Raw genomic sequence first — 15,787 nt, forward strand, 5'->3', positions numbered from 1 at the left:
CATCTTTTAAGAAGTCAAGTTGAATTTGCCACATTTTGGACTGGATTCTAGAACATTATATATACACACGGTGTAAGGCCACATCAGGCTCTGGAAGTATCCTGACAATAATGCTATGATCCATCATGCTGCCTGATTGACAGCTGGCTATATTTTTCAGCACACGGCTGAGAACTTTCCCCTCCCTTGCCTGACCCAACACTCAGTACTTGAGGGAAAGAGTAGAGAAGAGTAACTGACAGTCACTGCTCTTCACTCGGAGCAGACAGAGAACAGAGTGATCAGTGATCATGTGTTCTCAGTGTCGAGACGACGACGTACAGCTGCAGCATTACACAGATGCTGCAGCATGAAGGTATGTATGATTATTTTTCATTTTTCTTTTCCAATGGTTTTATATTATTTTTCATTTTTTAAGCCCATACTTCTCCCTTAAGAAATACATTGTGCCATCTTTCGGTTAAACTTTATAGTGATAGACGACGAAGAAGCAGCAACAGAGATCATTAAGCACATCTGCTTTCTTCTCCTGTTGGCATGTTCCCTGTCAACTTATTTTTACAGCAGAGTTAAGAATCTATCTGTAATAAACTGAAATATACTGTCAATTTGTGGCAAAAAGCTATAATAGAAGAAAATTAAATATGGTAATGATTTTGCTTTAAAATCAATACAGAATGCTTAGCTCTGTCCCTGCTATGTCTGTCCTAAAGTCACCAGTCATTTAAAAAGCATATTACCTGAATTCCCTTTAGTGATGAGGCCCCCATATAGAGAAAGACTCCATAAAGAACTGGCATAGGAATAAACTACACATCAAAAAGAGAAAATACATAGTTAGCAAAATGGCTTAAGAAATGGCAGCAGACTGTACATCAGGAAAATGCAACAAGAAAATATATTTATTTGTGTAGCTTGTTTTTCATGTTTTTTTTAGACAAAGATCTCTCAGAGCCCATTGACATTATGCATTGCAGTAGCAAAGTGTAACTTAAAGTGGGAGTAAACTCCCTTGTACGATTTTTACCTATAGGTAAGCTATAATAAGGCTCGTACAACAAAAATTTAAATGCGCAACCAAAAATCTGCAGATAAAAAACTTCTGAAAACAATTATGTGTCAAAGTAGGGAAAATCCATGCAAATAAATGTGTTAAAACATAAACAAATAAATACAAAATCTATCATCAAGAATTTTGAGCTGAATATTCCAGTTTTTTTGTAGTTGCAGCACCTGTCATATATTATATACACTGAGTTTGAGCATATATGTTTATATATTTTCATACATTTAATTCAATTCAATTGTTGCTGGGGTAGCACGGATTATCCACGTTACACATCTATAATAAGGATTACCTATAGGTATTGTAAATATCTCCTAAATGTGCACAGTTTTGGAGATATTTACTTTATATGCAACTGGCAACATCCCTGGCGCATGCGCTCTGAAGGAATGGCATACCCGTGCAATTCCATCAGAGCCAAGCCGTAAAAAGTCACTCCCATGTGCATGCGCTAGGGTGATGGCAATGCTGGCTCTGCCATGCAGATAGCCAAAGCCTGAAAGCCCAGAAAGAAGACTGCTTGAAGATGTGAGCGCTGGAGGAGAACATTTAGGGTCGGTTCACACTGGTCAGACTTATGGTCCGACTTATGCTCCGACTTCGAGGGAACAAGTCTCATGACATGTAAACATTTTTTGTTCAGTATGATAACTGTCTTAAGTGGTCTGACTTGTGTTGGTCTGACTTTGAAAAAGGTTCCTGCACTATTTGGGTCCGACTTGGGCACAATTTCAGTCCATTGATTAGAATGTAAGTCGCATCAAAGTCGTATCCGACTTGTGGTAAGAAAGTTGTGTTCTGAGGATTTTGAGGGTAGACCTTACGCAAAAAAACCCCCACAAAAAAACAAAAAAAAAACGCGTGCCCCCCCCAAAATCCATAGCAGACCCTTATCTGAGCATGCAGTCAGGCAGGTCAGGTTGAGCAAGCGTGACATCACAATGGGCAGAGTTTCATAGTGACGTCACCTGTTGGCCACACCCCATGGCTATATAAGAACTGCCAGACATTGGAAATGACACAACAGTGGGAGCTAGCATTGGAGGAGGACCGGGTAGGCAGTGGGGAATATATAGCGGCAGAGTAGACAGTGGCGGATGAGAAGACAGCAGTGGAGGAGAAGACAGCAGTGGAGGAGAAGACAGCAGCAAAGGAAAAAAAGTCAGCAGCGATGGGAGTAGACCGGAGGAAGAACTCATCACTGGAGGGAGAAAACAAGAGCCGAGGGAGAAGACTGAAGGAAGCACACTTCAGTGGCCGAACTGGAGAAAGAAGACATGTTGGAGCTACGACAGGGGACAGTCTTCACTTTTGATAAAGGGCTTGTCAAAAACTCTTATTTTTAGTTAAACTATGCTACTTTTTTGGGGTGAATGGGTAAGGGTACAATGTACCCAATGCTCACTTACATGGGGGGGTGGGATCTGGGGGCCCGTTATTAAATAGGGCTTCCGGATTTCAATAACCCAACTGCCCGCAGACCCCTACAACCACCACCCAGGGTTGTTGGGAAGAGGCTCTTTTCCCCATCAACATAGGGGCAAGGTGATTTGGGGCGGGAATGGTCCTAGAGCCCCCACCTGCCCCATAGCACCCACTCCCCATGTTGGGGGCATGTGGCCTGGTATAGCCTAGGAGGTTCGCTCACCCCCCCCCCTTTCTCCTGACCTGCCGTGGCATGAGGTTTCCTCTCAAAATCCATACCAGACCAAAGGCCTTAGTATGGTCAAATCGAAGTCGGATGCTGTTCATTGAAGTTGCATGGAAGTCGGACATGAAGTAGTAGGGCAAAGTCAGATCGGAAGTGATCCGACTTCCATATTGGAGCAGTGTGAACCCAGCCTTACTGATTCAGACAATATTACGTACATAGTAACATAGTTAGTTTGAAAAAGTTCATCCAATTCAACCAACAGTGAAAAAAGAAAAAAGAAAGCCAAGATGCTCAAATAGAAAACCTCTATATTCACTATCCAATACCCACAGTTCATCCAGAGGAAGGCAAAAAAACAACAATAAAGCATATTAAACATAAGGGAGTTGATTTACTAAAACTGTAGAGTGCAAAATCTGGTGCAGTTTTGCATAGAAACTAATCAGTTTCCATTTTTTTGTCAAAGCTTAATTGAACAAGCTGAAGTTAAATGCTGATTGGCTACCATGCACAGTTACTGTATACCAGAATTTGCACTCTCCAGTTTTAGTAAATCAACCCCAAGAAGTCTTATTTAATGGACCTGCTGAAACTGTTTACTTACCTGAAGAACCCTTGTCATAAATACAGAGGACCCCATAAGTACAAAAATCATGAGTCCCGTAACCCTTTGTTCGCGGATCCCTAAAAACTTAGGCTGTTCTCCTGGAGCCGAACACTCTGACTCCAGCTTGAGACTGTTCACATGAGTGATGGATAGGACAGTGGCCGCAACAAACCAGGGCAGACCCATCAGCGAGCATACACCAAGCATGACAGCAACCATCAGCAGATCAAGATGGTAGCCACAGCCTTTCTGTAGAAACAAAGAATATAAACAATTTAAGTTAGTTTACTGCCCACTGTTCTGTGCTTTCTTCTAAATTCAGTTAAGAATCCATTTATATATCCATCTTTCAAGTTATTTGTTTGTATTCAGCCTGAAAGTGTATCTAAAACCAAAAACAAATATTATATATATATATATATATATATATATATATATATATATATATACATATATATATATATATATATATATATATATATATATATATCAGGGGCGGATCCAGAGCCTAGTCTCGGGAGGGGCACTGCCAGAAAATAAGGTGTTGCTTATAGAACACGTTTGTATTAAAATATATGTATTTAACATATCATACAGTCATAACCTTGTTTAAAACAGTGACACTGTTTTAAAGTGTTAGATGCATCCCCATGCCGGCATCCCATTTATTTGTATTCTAACACATGGCTGCATAGACACAGCCACTATGTCCCAATATGACATGCTGGTGTGGGTACCTGAAGGCACCTGGCAAGCATTCTGAGACCCACGCAGGACATATTGGGACACAAAAGCTGTGTGTGACATTAGAAATAAATGGGATGCCAGCACAGGGATATGTACAAAACTTTATTGGACATTCCTTTTAGTATATCCCACACTTTATCCATCCCCAAGTCAGTTAAAGACAGCCCGCATGTCTGCAGCATGCCCCCTGTGTGAATGAGGCCTAAAGATGAATTGCTGTGGCTCATGATGATGATGATGATTGGTAATTGTAATACACAGCATGGAGGGGGGTAATGTACCGACTGACGCATTTGTGACCAATGGCAATTAATTAATCCCTTTGTGCTGCATTAGTAGCATTGTTTTTTTTCAACCCCATCATGCTGCAGCATAAAAGGGGTTAATTAATAATGATGGTGCCACTGCCACTAATGCAGCACAAAGGGGTTAATTAATTGCCATTGGTCATGAATGCATCAGTGAGTACATTACCCCCCTCCATGCTGTGTATTACAATTACCATTCTAACTGCATTAACACCCCTCCCCCCTCCCCTTCCCTCCAAGTGTTAACCACTTCAGCAGTTCACACAGCTAACACACTGTTAAGGAGTTAAGGCAGTTAAGTGATCACTCACTTGCAGACAATGCAGATGGGCTCACAGGTCGGACAGCATCTTGTCTTGAATCTCGCGCTCCCGGCCTCTGAAATATGACGTCACGCCAGCCGGGACTAGGGAGCTCCTGTCGGGTGGAGATCACTCCGCCTGACTGGGAAGTAACACTGGGCACGTCCGCACCGCTCTGCAAATAATACTACACAGCGTGTAGCGGCGAACCCAGTTTTACCATGGTCTTTACCCCCATAAGGACACCACCGCCTGGGCCCCTCTAAATGAACGGATGGGGCACACTGACTATGTCTTAAGCCATCTTGGAGTGGGGGAAGCAGAAATAAAGTCCCTGCAACTGCATTTAGACGATTCCTCGCCAAACGTAAATAGGTGGCGGAGGGAGAAAGCCTTGAAGTGAAATATTTTCGGGGGGGGCAATTGACCCGTTGCCCCCCCCTGGATCCGCCCCTGATATATATATGCATCAGGTATTCAGGCTGTTTTACCTTTGCTTTCACCCTGTGATCCTGCCAGTAACACAGACTAGGCTGACAATGCCCCCTCGCTGTATGGTATTTAGAGATGAACAGAATTGTTGCCTTAGGCTGCTCTTCTGATTTGAAATATCTCCACAAATACCTTCACCTTTCTTCATCTGCACCTAGGTAGGAGTTCAGATAGCTAGGGAAGCTTATATTATTGCTTGAGATTGCAGTTCAGTCCACAGGAAATTACAAAGACTGTATTGCTGGCAGGATCAACATTTTCTGTACTTGCAGAAAATGTATAACCCTAAAAAGGAGAAAATTAATGCAATCACCACATATAACTGGTAAGCTTATATTTTTGTTTAGGTTTAGATACATTTGTGGCAGAAATTCTGCCCTACACCAATGAGCCTGAGAATATGAAATCTCTGTGATCCTGAATCAACCCAACCCTGAATCAGGATCACACTGTATACTGGTTTACACAATAACTCCATAATATAAATTGTAATTTCCACATTAAACAATTATAATATATTTGGTAGTACAGTTTGGTAAACTCTAAGGCTTCACACTTTTGCATCCCGCACCCGCAACCACCCACAGTGGAGCAGGGCTACCGTTAATTTTGAATGGCACCCCCACGCATGTAAAATTACAGTATTTTGTAATATTTTATTATATCTTTCATGTGACAACACTGAAGAAATTACACTTTGCTACAATGTAAAGTAGTGAGTGTACAGCTTGTCTAACAGTGTACATTTTCACCAGCTTCGTGATGTCATCATGGAGGAGTGGAAGAGTGTAAACCTGTGAAGCTCTGGTGAACTCTGTGCCCAAGAGGGTTAGGGCAAGTGCTGGAAAATAATGGTGGCCACACAAAATATTGTTGCTTTGGGCCCAATTTGGAAATTTTCACTTAGGGGTGTACTCACTTTTGTTGTTAGCGGTTTAGACATTATTGGCTATGTGTTGAGTTATTTTGAGGGGACAGCAAATTGACACTGTTATACAAGCTGTACACTCACTACTTTACATCGTAGCAAAGTGTAATTTCTTCCGTGTTGTCACATGAAAAGATATAATAAAATATTTACAAAAATGTGAGGGTGTACTTACTTTTGTGAGATACTGTATATACACCTCTACAGAATGGTGGCAAACGTGTAACATTTTTAGACATCTTTTTAGCCAATGAACATTTCAGAAGCTATTGAGACAATTTATATATTGTGGCCCCCATTGGAAGATGTTTACTCTCTTCCTCCCCCAGTGACACCTGTACAAGAAATAGGGGAATTTGGTTGTTACCAGGATAAGGAGGCACAGAGAGAAAAAAACAAAAAAAAAAATCTAACCCTTCCCTACTCTTGGTAGATAGAGTTTGAGTGTACATTTTCTTTGTTAATATCCCCATTTGCTTCCCTTCTTTTCTTGTCTTGACAGGAAGCAAAGGGAAATCTGCCCAATACATTGCAATAAAAACCTGACTGATTCTGTAACAACATAAAAAGTTGCATTTCTATTGGATATCCTTCCTACTGAGTGTTTTTTATTGCTACATATTGCATGAAGAATATTCATAGTTCTATTTGTATTATTTTAAAGCCCAACTTTTGGCCCAAACAAAAAAAAAAACACTTACCCGCATTCAAGCAGTTATACATGTGATTCCCTAAAAAGCCAACCCTTCCTCCTCTGCCATGCAGACTTTATTTTGCATTAGGAAAGTTTTGTTCCTTACATGAGGCTCCTATGTTTCTTTTGGCTCACTCAGATGTACCTGAAGCATATCCCGGCCTTGGACACAACCAGTTTATGGTTGTGTCCAGGGACGGGACTGGGGGTGGATGGGAAGGATGGCTACCCTGGGCTCAATGGTGAGCAGGATGTACAGAAGTTACTTCCCGCAGCATATGAACAAGAACTGCCTAATGTAGGGAAAAGTCTACATGATGATTCTGTTTTAGAAGTGGAATATATAAGAGCTAGAATGACGATAAGAGAGACAGGCAGGCAGACAAAAAAATTGTAGACTTATAACCAAAATATAGCCCAAAATATAGCAGTTATTTGTAATTTAGAAACAGACCTGAATCTAGATAGTAGTATGGCAAAGAAGTGGTCTACATTTTGCCTTGTGGAACAGGGGGTTCTGCATATACAGCGCGTTGAAAAAGAATTCATAAACCTTGAAATTCTACACATTTTGTCATGTTATGACCAAAAAGGTAAATGTATTTTATCAGGATTTTATGTGATAGACCAACACAAAGTGGCACATAATTGTGAATTGGAAGGAAAATGATAAATACTTAGATTCAATTTCACACAGGTGGACTCTACTAATTAGGTGACTTCTGATGGCAAATGGTTCCACTAGATTCCAGTTAGGTGCATCAGAGTAAAGGGGGCTGAATACAAATGCACACCACACTTTTCAGATATTTATTTGTAAAAAAATTGGAAAACCATTTATCATTTTCCTTTCACTTCACAATTATGTGCCACTTTGTGTTGGTCTGTCACATAAAATCCCAATAAAATACATTTCTATTTTTAGTTGTAACGGGGATGTGAATACTTTTTCAAGGGACTGTAAATCCCAGCAACAAAAAGCTATCTGCATACAGTTTGCATTTTCTCTACATGTGTTTTCATGGCTTGTCTTCCACCAAGCCCTTCAGGTGTTTGTATAACTAAGACAGTGACTTCAAATTGTAAGCTTTCCTGGTAGAGAACCAATACTGATGGTTTTACATTTTCTGTAAAGTGCTGTGGAATGTGAAAGAGCTATACAAATGAGTGTGTGTTTTCTAATAATTGCATTATCATTATTGCATTATAAACACAGTGGCTAAGTGGTTATCACTTCTGCTTGGCAGCACTAGGCACTAGTGTGTAATAAATACCTGTAATAAATAATTATCGTGTCACTGAAGATTTAGAAATCAGGGCTTTTGCCAGCTGGCCATTCTTTATCTCATACCTTTAACTTGTGTTCTTTCCTGTTAATAATGACGGCTGTAATTTGTTGGTCCATAAAAATCAGAATGGTACAGAGCAGAGACGGAATGATAGCAGCAACCACTGTCCACCAAGGATTTGGTCCTAATGGGTTAATGAACCAGCCACGATCATCTCTTGTAGGCTACAGAATGACAATAAGTAATAATATTGAAAGGATGATTTATGTAGCAGTTCTGTGATCACAAGATATTTAAAGAATTATGTAATTGCAAAGTGTTTTTTTATTTTTATTTTATAATGGATTCTTGATAGTGACAGCAGTGGACCATACTTGTGCAATGTGCGTCAACACAATCACCTGTATTCTCCATTAGAAGCCCATGTGACTGGGTGACAATGCTGGAAACAATTGGGAGACAGGGACAAAGCATTGTCCCTGTATATTTCCCTATCTCCCATTTATTTATGAGCATAGCCACCCAGTGTCACCCTACAGCAGGAAGTGCTTGCACAGGAAACTTCATGGCAGGATCTCTGGGTATCATTAGGTAAGCATAGGCGTTGGTGCACACCTAGTCATTGAGAGGTAGAGTGAGCTTTGCACTCCTCTCACCTTCTGGCCTATAGCAGTATATACACATCAGGCTTTTGTTCAGCGGGAACGTGGGGATCGCAGTTCCGGCACCTCCAGCACTGACTGTATTTAATATCATGGGGTATACTGCAGAAACTATTGATGCTGGCTACTGGGAGATCTATTCTAGCTGGAGCGCATCTATCTTTGCAGGGGGGTCTATTCTTGCTGGTGGGGGTTCTACTGTTGAGGGAGGGGTCTATTGTTGCTGGAGAGTCTATTGAACCTGGCTGTGGAGAGATCTGTTGTTAAAAAGGTGGGGGTTGGTGCTGCGCTGTTCAGACACAGATACCCAAGTGATCAAGGTATTCTAACAAGGAACAACGTGTTGCTAAAGGTAGTGGTACACATACAAATGAATTGATAAATAAACGAGATCTGTTGTTGCTGCCGGGGGGGGGTCTATTGTTGCTGCCAGGAGGGGGGGTTTGTCTTAGGTGGTCTATTGTTGATGGGGGAGGGGGGGGGCTATTGTTGCTGAAGGGGGCTTTATTTTTACTGGCTACAGGGGATCTATTTTACTGCTTTTCTTGTTATCATTAACAAATTCCATACACATTATTTATCACCACAAAATTATGCATGGTTCTGTATTCTCTAAAAGCACGGTAATGAGAGGTGGGTAGGGGGTGGAACTAAGGAACAGTATTTAGAGGTGGCTAGGAGTGGAGACAAGGGGTAACTCAAAAAGGGGGGAGCTCCGGCACCTATTCTCTGAGGAAAAAAGCCCTGTATACTGGGTCTTGTAATTCTTGAGTGCTTTATAGCAGCTGAGAGCCACAAGTATGCAGCTTGGACATGATGACATTTTATTTCACAAAGGTTGAAAAGCGTAAACCTAGCCCCAAATGCCTTATGTCAAAAATCAGTCAAAATCCCACAGGTTTTCCTTAGCTAAAAGCTTGTGGGACAGCAGATGTTTGTAGTTCTACAAAAAAATTTTTTTTTAAGAAGAAAGAGTTTAAAGAAGTTTGTATTAGGGTTATAGAGTAATTGTGTGCAAGAACATTCATAATTTTGTTATAATATATAATATCATTAGGGTTGTTGTCATTATCATTTCTACTACAACTACCGTATTTATCAGCGTATAACACGCACAGGTGTATAACACGCACATTCATTTTAAGAGGGAAGTTTCAGAAAAAACTAAATACAATTTTAAATAAGGCAGCTAAAATTTAAGTATTGGCATATAACACGCACACGCTATTTGCACCAGATTGTCATGGTGAAAAAGTGAGTGTTATACGCCAATAAATACAGTATATCCCTGGTAGTCCCTTGTAGCCTGACTATGCTTCAGCTCTCCCATTACCTTTTCATTGATTAAGGCTCAAACATCGGGAGCTCATGTCACATGACTTGTGAAAAATAGGATTTTTATAACAGCTTACCTGTAAAATCCTTTTCTCTTGAGTACATCACGGGACCCAGAGCACCATTCATCATAGTGGCCTATAACCCACTATATGGGTTATAGGCCACCTTTAGGTGAATGGATACTGGTATAACCAAAAAGGAAACAGGAAGTACCTCTCCCTATATAACCCCCCCCCCCCCCCCAATACCGGGAGTATCTCAGTTTATGTAGCAAAGCAATATATACACATATCCCATAACCTCTGTGTCCCGTGATGTACTCCAAAAAAGGGATTTTACAGGTAAACTGTTACAAAAATCCTATTTTCTTTATCGTACATCACGGGACACCATAGTAATAACTATGTGGGATGTCCCAAAGCAATGCCACCTGAGGGGAGGGAGACAAAAGCAAAGAGCCGCTGCCAGGCGTGAGGACCTATACTGCTACCTGCAGCACACTGCGCCCAAAGGCGGTGTCCTCCTGCCATCTTACATTGATTTGATAGAATGTATCTACTGACGACCAAGTAGCGGCCTGAGCCACAGAGGCTTGGTGATGCATTGCCCATTAAGCACTGACTGCCCAGGTAGAGTGCGCTTTAATCTTAAAGGGAGGAACCCTTCTTTTTTAAGCCTGACTAATCACCTGACGAATCCATTTAGCAAAAGTAGATTTTGATGCTGCCTGACCCTTTCTAGGGCCTTCCGGCAACACAAACAAAACATCAGTTTTCCGTATCTGAGCAGTCGCTTTCAGATAGGCTTTAATTGCTCTCACTACATCGAGAGAATGCAATAGTTTTTCTTCTGCAGAACGAGGTTCTGGGAAAAGGGAAGGTAAGGAAACATCTCGATTCAGATGAAAACCAGACACTACCTTTGGCAAAAAAAGGTTGGGTGCGGACGCAGCACAACCTTATCCTTGTGAATGATTTATGGGAGAAAGCAGCCAATTCCGATATTCTTCTTGCAGAGGTTATCACAATAAGCAATACCAATTTCCTTGTCAAAAGGATCAAAGGAATATTCCATATAGGTTCAAAGCATTGTCTTTGCAACATCGACAAAACCAGATTCAAATCCCATGGGCACAAGGGTATTCTAACTGGCAGAGTTATCCGAGTTACCCCTTGTATGAATGCCCAGACTAAAGAGTGCGAAGCTAAAGAGTGTGAGGCTTTGGAAAAACACTGCCAAGGCCCAAATCTGACCCTTGATTGTACTCAAAGCCAGCTTCATTTCTACTCCTAATTGTAGAAAGGCCAGAATTCTTGATATGACATACTTACAAGGATGCCAGCCCTTGGTTTCACACCAAGTGAGGTAGGCCTTCCAGACCCTGTAATAAATGGTCCTTTAGTGCTGATACTCTTTCAGATGACAGTGGTGCCAGGTGATATCATCCGTGAAAATCATCGCAAATTTGAAAAGGTACTCACATTATATACAGTTTTGAGCAGCGACTTTTTGTTTACACGGTGCCAGCTCCATCTTTCTATTGATGCATGTTCAAAACTGTATACAATGCCAGTACCTTTTCAAATTTGCGATTAAAAAAGCTTTTGTTAAGAAATATTATGCTATGGGAATTCCTCTTTCCTACATGTAAATTAACCAGTGGAAAAGCCAGTCATAGATCCACAGATTGCCCAGCAGATTCCAGTAAGCTACACAGTGGCTCATACTGTGAACGGCTAATACCCCTAGGGGGGTAAAGCCGTCTGGTGAGTGCAATCTTATTACCAACACGGATGATATCACCTGGCACCACTGTCACCTGAAAGAGTATCTGCACTAAATGTTGGACACTAATTTTAGAGCACAAGTCACTTTATTTTACTTTATGGACTAAATGTTTTTTGAGCACAAGCTATTTTCGGATTAATTGTCAATTGTCATTATATTTTATCTTTAATTTTATTTCCATTTTACTATTTATTTTTTATTTTTTTGTTTTTGATGTAAAATGTAGTCCTATTCATTTAAGGTTACGAGTACGAGCTATTTCCATGAATTATTAATTGGTATTGTTTAAACCAACCTTTATTTTTGACACAAACCAATTACATAAGCGAACACTTGCTGGTTAGTGTTCTGACACAGAGAGTCAAATACACCAACCTCCTTACATACACAGGGGTCTGGAAGGCCCCTATCCTTCACTGGGACAGTTTACCTATTTTATACACCCCAGAGGGTGTAATACACCAGGGGTTCACAGTCTTTAGTATTCTTTGGTTTTTGTATTGGAATTATATGGCACTTTCACATCACTATATAGCACTCATTCATTATATATATTTTTTCACACTTATTTGTACTACAGACAGAGGGTGTAACACACCATAATTTATTCAAGGTTATCTTCCAGCTAGCACAGAGGGTCTAACACACCTAGTTTTTGACACAATATAAAAAAATGTCACATCCCTCACTCTTTTCATTTTGATACTGGCAGAGGGCATAACACCATACCACATTGACTATAGTTTTCTATTTTCCACTTCCATCTTCAAATTCATTTTTCCACCACTATTTATTTCAAGTAGACAGCAATTCCATTTTTTCTTTCCCACTCTCTGGTCTCATTTCATCTATTTTACTTGCATTCAGTTTGTGGATTCAGTAGCACAGTATCACCTACCATTTTTAAAGATATCAATGTTTCCCTATGGGAGCCGTCTTAACTGGTCCGACACAAAATGAAAATGCTCCCTGCACTACTTTGGTTTAACTTTGATCCTACTTCAGCCTATTGAATATCACTGAAGTTCGATCAAAGTCGGAACTCCCTCTTAACTGATCTGACTTTGTTTTGGCATGCTCTGATGATCTTGAAGGGGAACTTGAATGGGAACTCCATGCCAAATAAAAAACTAAAAATAAAATGGCATGGGTTCCCCCTCCAAGAGCATAACAGGCCCTTCAGTCTCATATGGATTTTAAGGGGAACCCTCAAAATCTATACCAGATCCTCCTCCGAGCACACAGCTAGGCAGATTAGGAAAGGGGGTGGGGACGAATGAGCATCCCCCATAAACTGTAGCAGGCTGCATGCCCTCAACATGGGGGGTGGGTGCTTGTTGATGAGGACAAAAGCCTCTTTCCAACAACCCTGGCCATTGGTTGTTGGGGTCTGCGGGAGGGGGGCTTATCGGAATCTGGCTCCCATATCCCGGCTCCCCATCCTATGTGAATGAGTTTTGGGTACATTGTAAAAAAAATGTGTAAAAAATAAAATGCAGTACACAGGTTTTTAAAGTAATTTACTAAGGCAGCTCCGGTGTCTCTCCCAATCTCTTCTCCCCAATCTAAGTAGGGGCACACCGCACACCCAGCATTAGAGCGGGAGAGAGCGTTGAGTCAATATCGGAAGAAGAACAGAGGAAGAAGACAGCGGAGAAGACCCAGCAAAAGAGCGAGAAGACAGCGGAGAAGACCCGGCAGAGGCAAAAGACAGCGAACAGGGAGAGAAGAAGCAGAGAGGGCCAGAAGACATCAGTGGAGAAGACCCCGAGAGGGGAGAAGAATCAACAGAGGCAGAAGACAACAGCCGAGGAGGCAGAAGAGCCGAAGAGGGGAGAAGAAGTCTGAAGAGACAACGGAGCTGCCTTAATAAATTACTTTAACACCCTGTGTGCTGTGTTTAACTTTTGACACTTTTTTTCAGGTGAATGGGTAGAGATACAATGTACCCCATACTCATTCACATAGGGTGATATGTGAATGCTCAGATAAGGGTTTGGTATGGAATTTTGGGGGAACCACACACTGTTTTTTTCAGTGTGGGGGTTCATCTTAAAACCCATACCAGAACGAAGGGCCTAGCATGCCCTTGGAGGGGGAACCCATGCCAGTTTAAAAAATAATAATTTGGCTGGTGCTCCCCCTTCATACCAGACACAGTGCCTGGCATTGTCGGGCATCAAAGTCGGATCCCTGTTCATTGAAGTCGGATGCATGTTGGACTTTAAGTCAGAGGGCAAAGTTGGATCCAAAGTGGTACGACTGTCGTGTCGTACCAGTGTAAATCCGGCCTTAGCCATTTATCTTTATCTTAAGATCAATGACACATAGGAGTTGATTTACTAAAACTGGAGAGTGCAAAATCTGGTGCAGCTGTGCACAGTAGCCATTCAGATTTAGACTCCAGCTTATTCAATTAAGCCTTGACAAAAAAAAACTGTAAACTGATTAGTTTCTATGGAAAATTAGGTCTTCTACCCTGCCAGACATGACTGTGCTCTGTAACAATCTGTGTAAATCCCAGGACTGCTTGCCTAGAGCAGTGTTTCTCAACTTTTTTTCAGTCAAGGCACCCTTTAAAATTATAGACAATCTCAAGTCACCCTTTAAAATTATGGACAGTCTTGAGGCAACCTATTCTAAAATGTAGAAAACTATTCTAATAGCTTTACATAATGCAGCAACATCCACACATAGGACACCCAACATTAGAGGTAATTTATTCTTCCAAAGCAAAAATACTTTTGCACACCAGTACTGACTAGTATTCCAGTGTTTCTCTTCTCTCTCAGTTTTTCTCCATCAGCTAATGTCATCCCAGTGCTGAGGGAGAGGGGCACAGGAGGGTCAAACAATGATGCTGTGTAGGGAACAGACACCCCCTTATTAACTGATGACGTCAATGGTTGTTAGGATATCAGTGTCTAGAAAGTTGTAATGGTGCATAATAAAAAACAGTGGCTTTGTGTAACCAAAAGGCAGACTTGATCCATCTGCTGGCTTGTATGCAATTTTTGATAATTTTTTAGGCATTTTGCCCATACACCCCTGAAGAAACCTCAAGGTGCCCTTAATGGATTAATTCCAGAAGAGGTCCGGAAGTGATGTTGCATACACACGGTTGGACTAAGTTGTCGGAAAATCCGATTGTACATAACGTGATGACGTTATTTCATTACAACGGGACTACGTTCAGGCTAGTAGCCAATAGCTTTGGTCTAGGAATTTGATCTGAGCATGCGTGGCACTTTGTCTGTCGGAGTAGGCTACACATGATTGGAGTATGTCCGATAGGAGCATTTTGTCGGAAAATTTTACCGGCAAGTTGTAAAACTTGGTCCGTCGGATATTACGACGGAAACAGTCCAATGCAGACCACACACAGTCGGAATATCCGACAAAACGGTCCGATAGGAAACATTCCGTCTGAATCTCCGACCGTGTGTACAAGGGCTAAGACCTTATCAGGTTATTTGTGAATGGCCACTGCAATTAGACAAAACAAGGAATTGTGGTGGGCATAGCTCATCACTGAAGGTTTTAAAAGATATAAAAAGTCAATATAGCATTCAACTTGCAAGCAACCATGGGAAATTATGTATTGATGACCTCCATGATAAATACAAGCATGATGAATTTTATTAGTGGCAATATAACTTCACTGAAAATACCATGAAAATCATTTTTTTTTTGTTACCTTGAAATCACTTGGAACTTGAAGCTTAGGGGATGGAATTCCCAGACAATAGTCTATCACTACCATAGTCATTATAGTAAGGAACACGGCAAAGTCACTGATTATGGAACGCACCTACACATTGAGCAACAGAAAAGAAACGTTTTAAGAGTTATAGACTGTAAACATACATATAATAGATAACAACTTTCTAATGTTTCATAGTAGATATCTCA

General features: G+C 41.1%; 1 protein-coding gene across 5 annotated transcripts in view; it reads right to left on the reverse strand.

Annotated features, from left to right (window-relative positions):
- The window catches only part of SLC4A10 (solute carrier family 4 member 10), a 381,585-nt gene that overhangs the window by 25,132 nt on the left and 340,666 nt on the right, over positions 1-15,787 (reverse strand). For all 5 annotated transcript variants that reach the window (XM_077447585.1, XM_077447587.1, XM_077447583.1 and 2 more), the window contains exons 17-20: positions 15,573-15,686; positions 8,150-8,311; positions 3,325-3,576; positions 741-809 (exon numbers count right to left, since the gene is read on the reverse strand). In XM_077447585.1, the coding sequence (XP_077303711.1) occupies positions 741-809; positions 3,325-3,576; positions 8,150-8,311; positions 15,573-15,686 (597 nt within the window). The remainder of the gene's footprint in view (positions 1-740; positions 810-3,324; positions 3,577-8,149; positions 8,312-15,572; positions 15,687-15,787) is intronic.

Source organism: Lithobates pipiens, unplaced genomic scaffold, assembly GCF_037356315.1.
Source record: "Lithobates pipiens isolate NorthernLeopardFrog02 unplaced genomic scaffold, aLitPip1_a1.2 Scaffold_22, whole genome shotgun sequence".
NCBI lineage: Eukaryota > Metazoa > Chordata > Amphibia > Anura > Ranidae > Lithobates > Lithobates pipiens.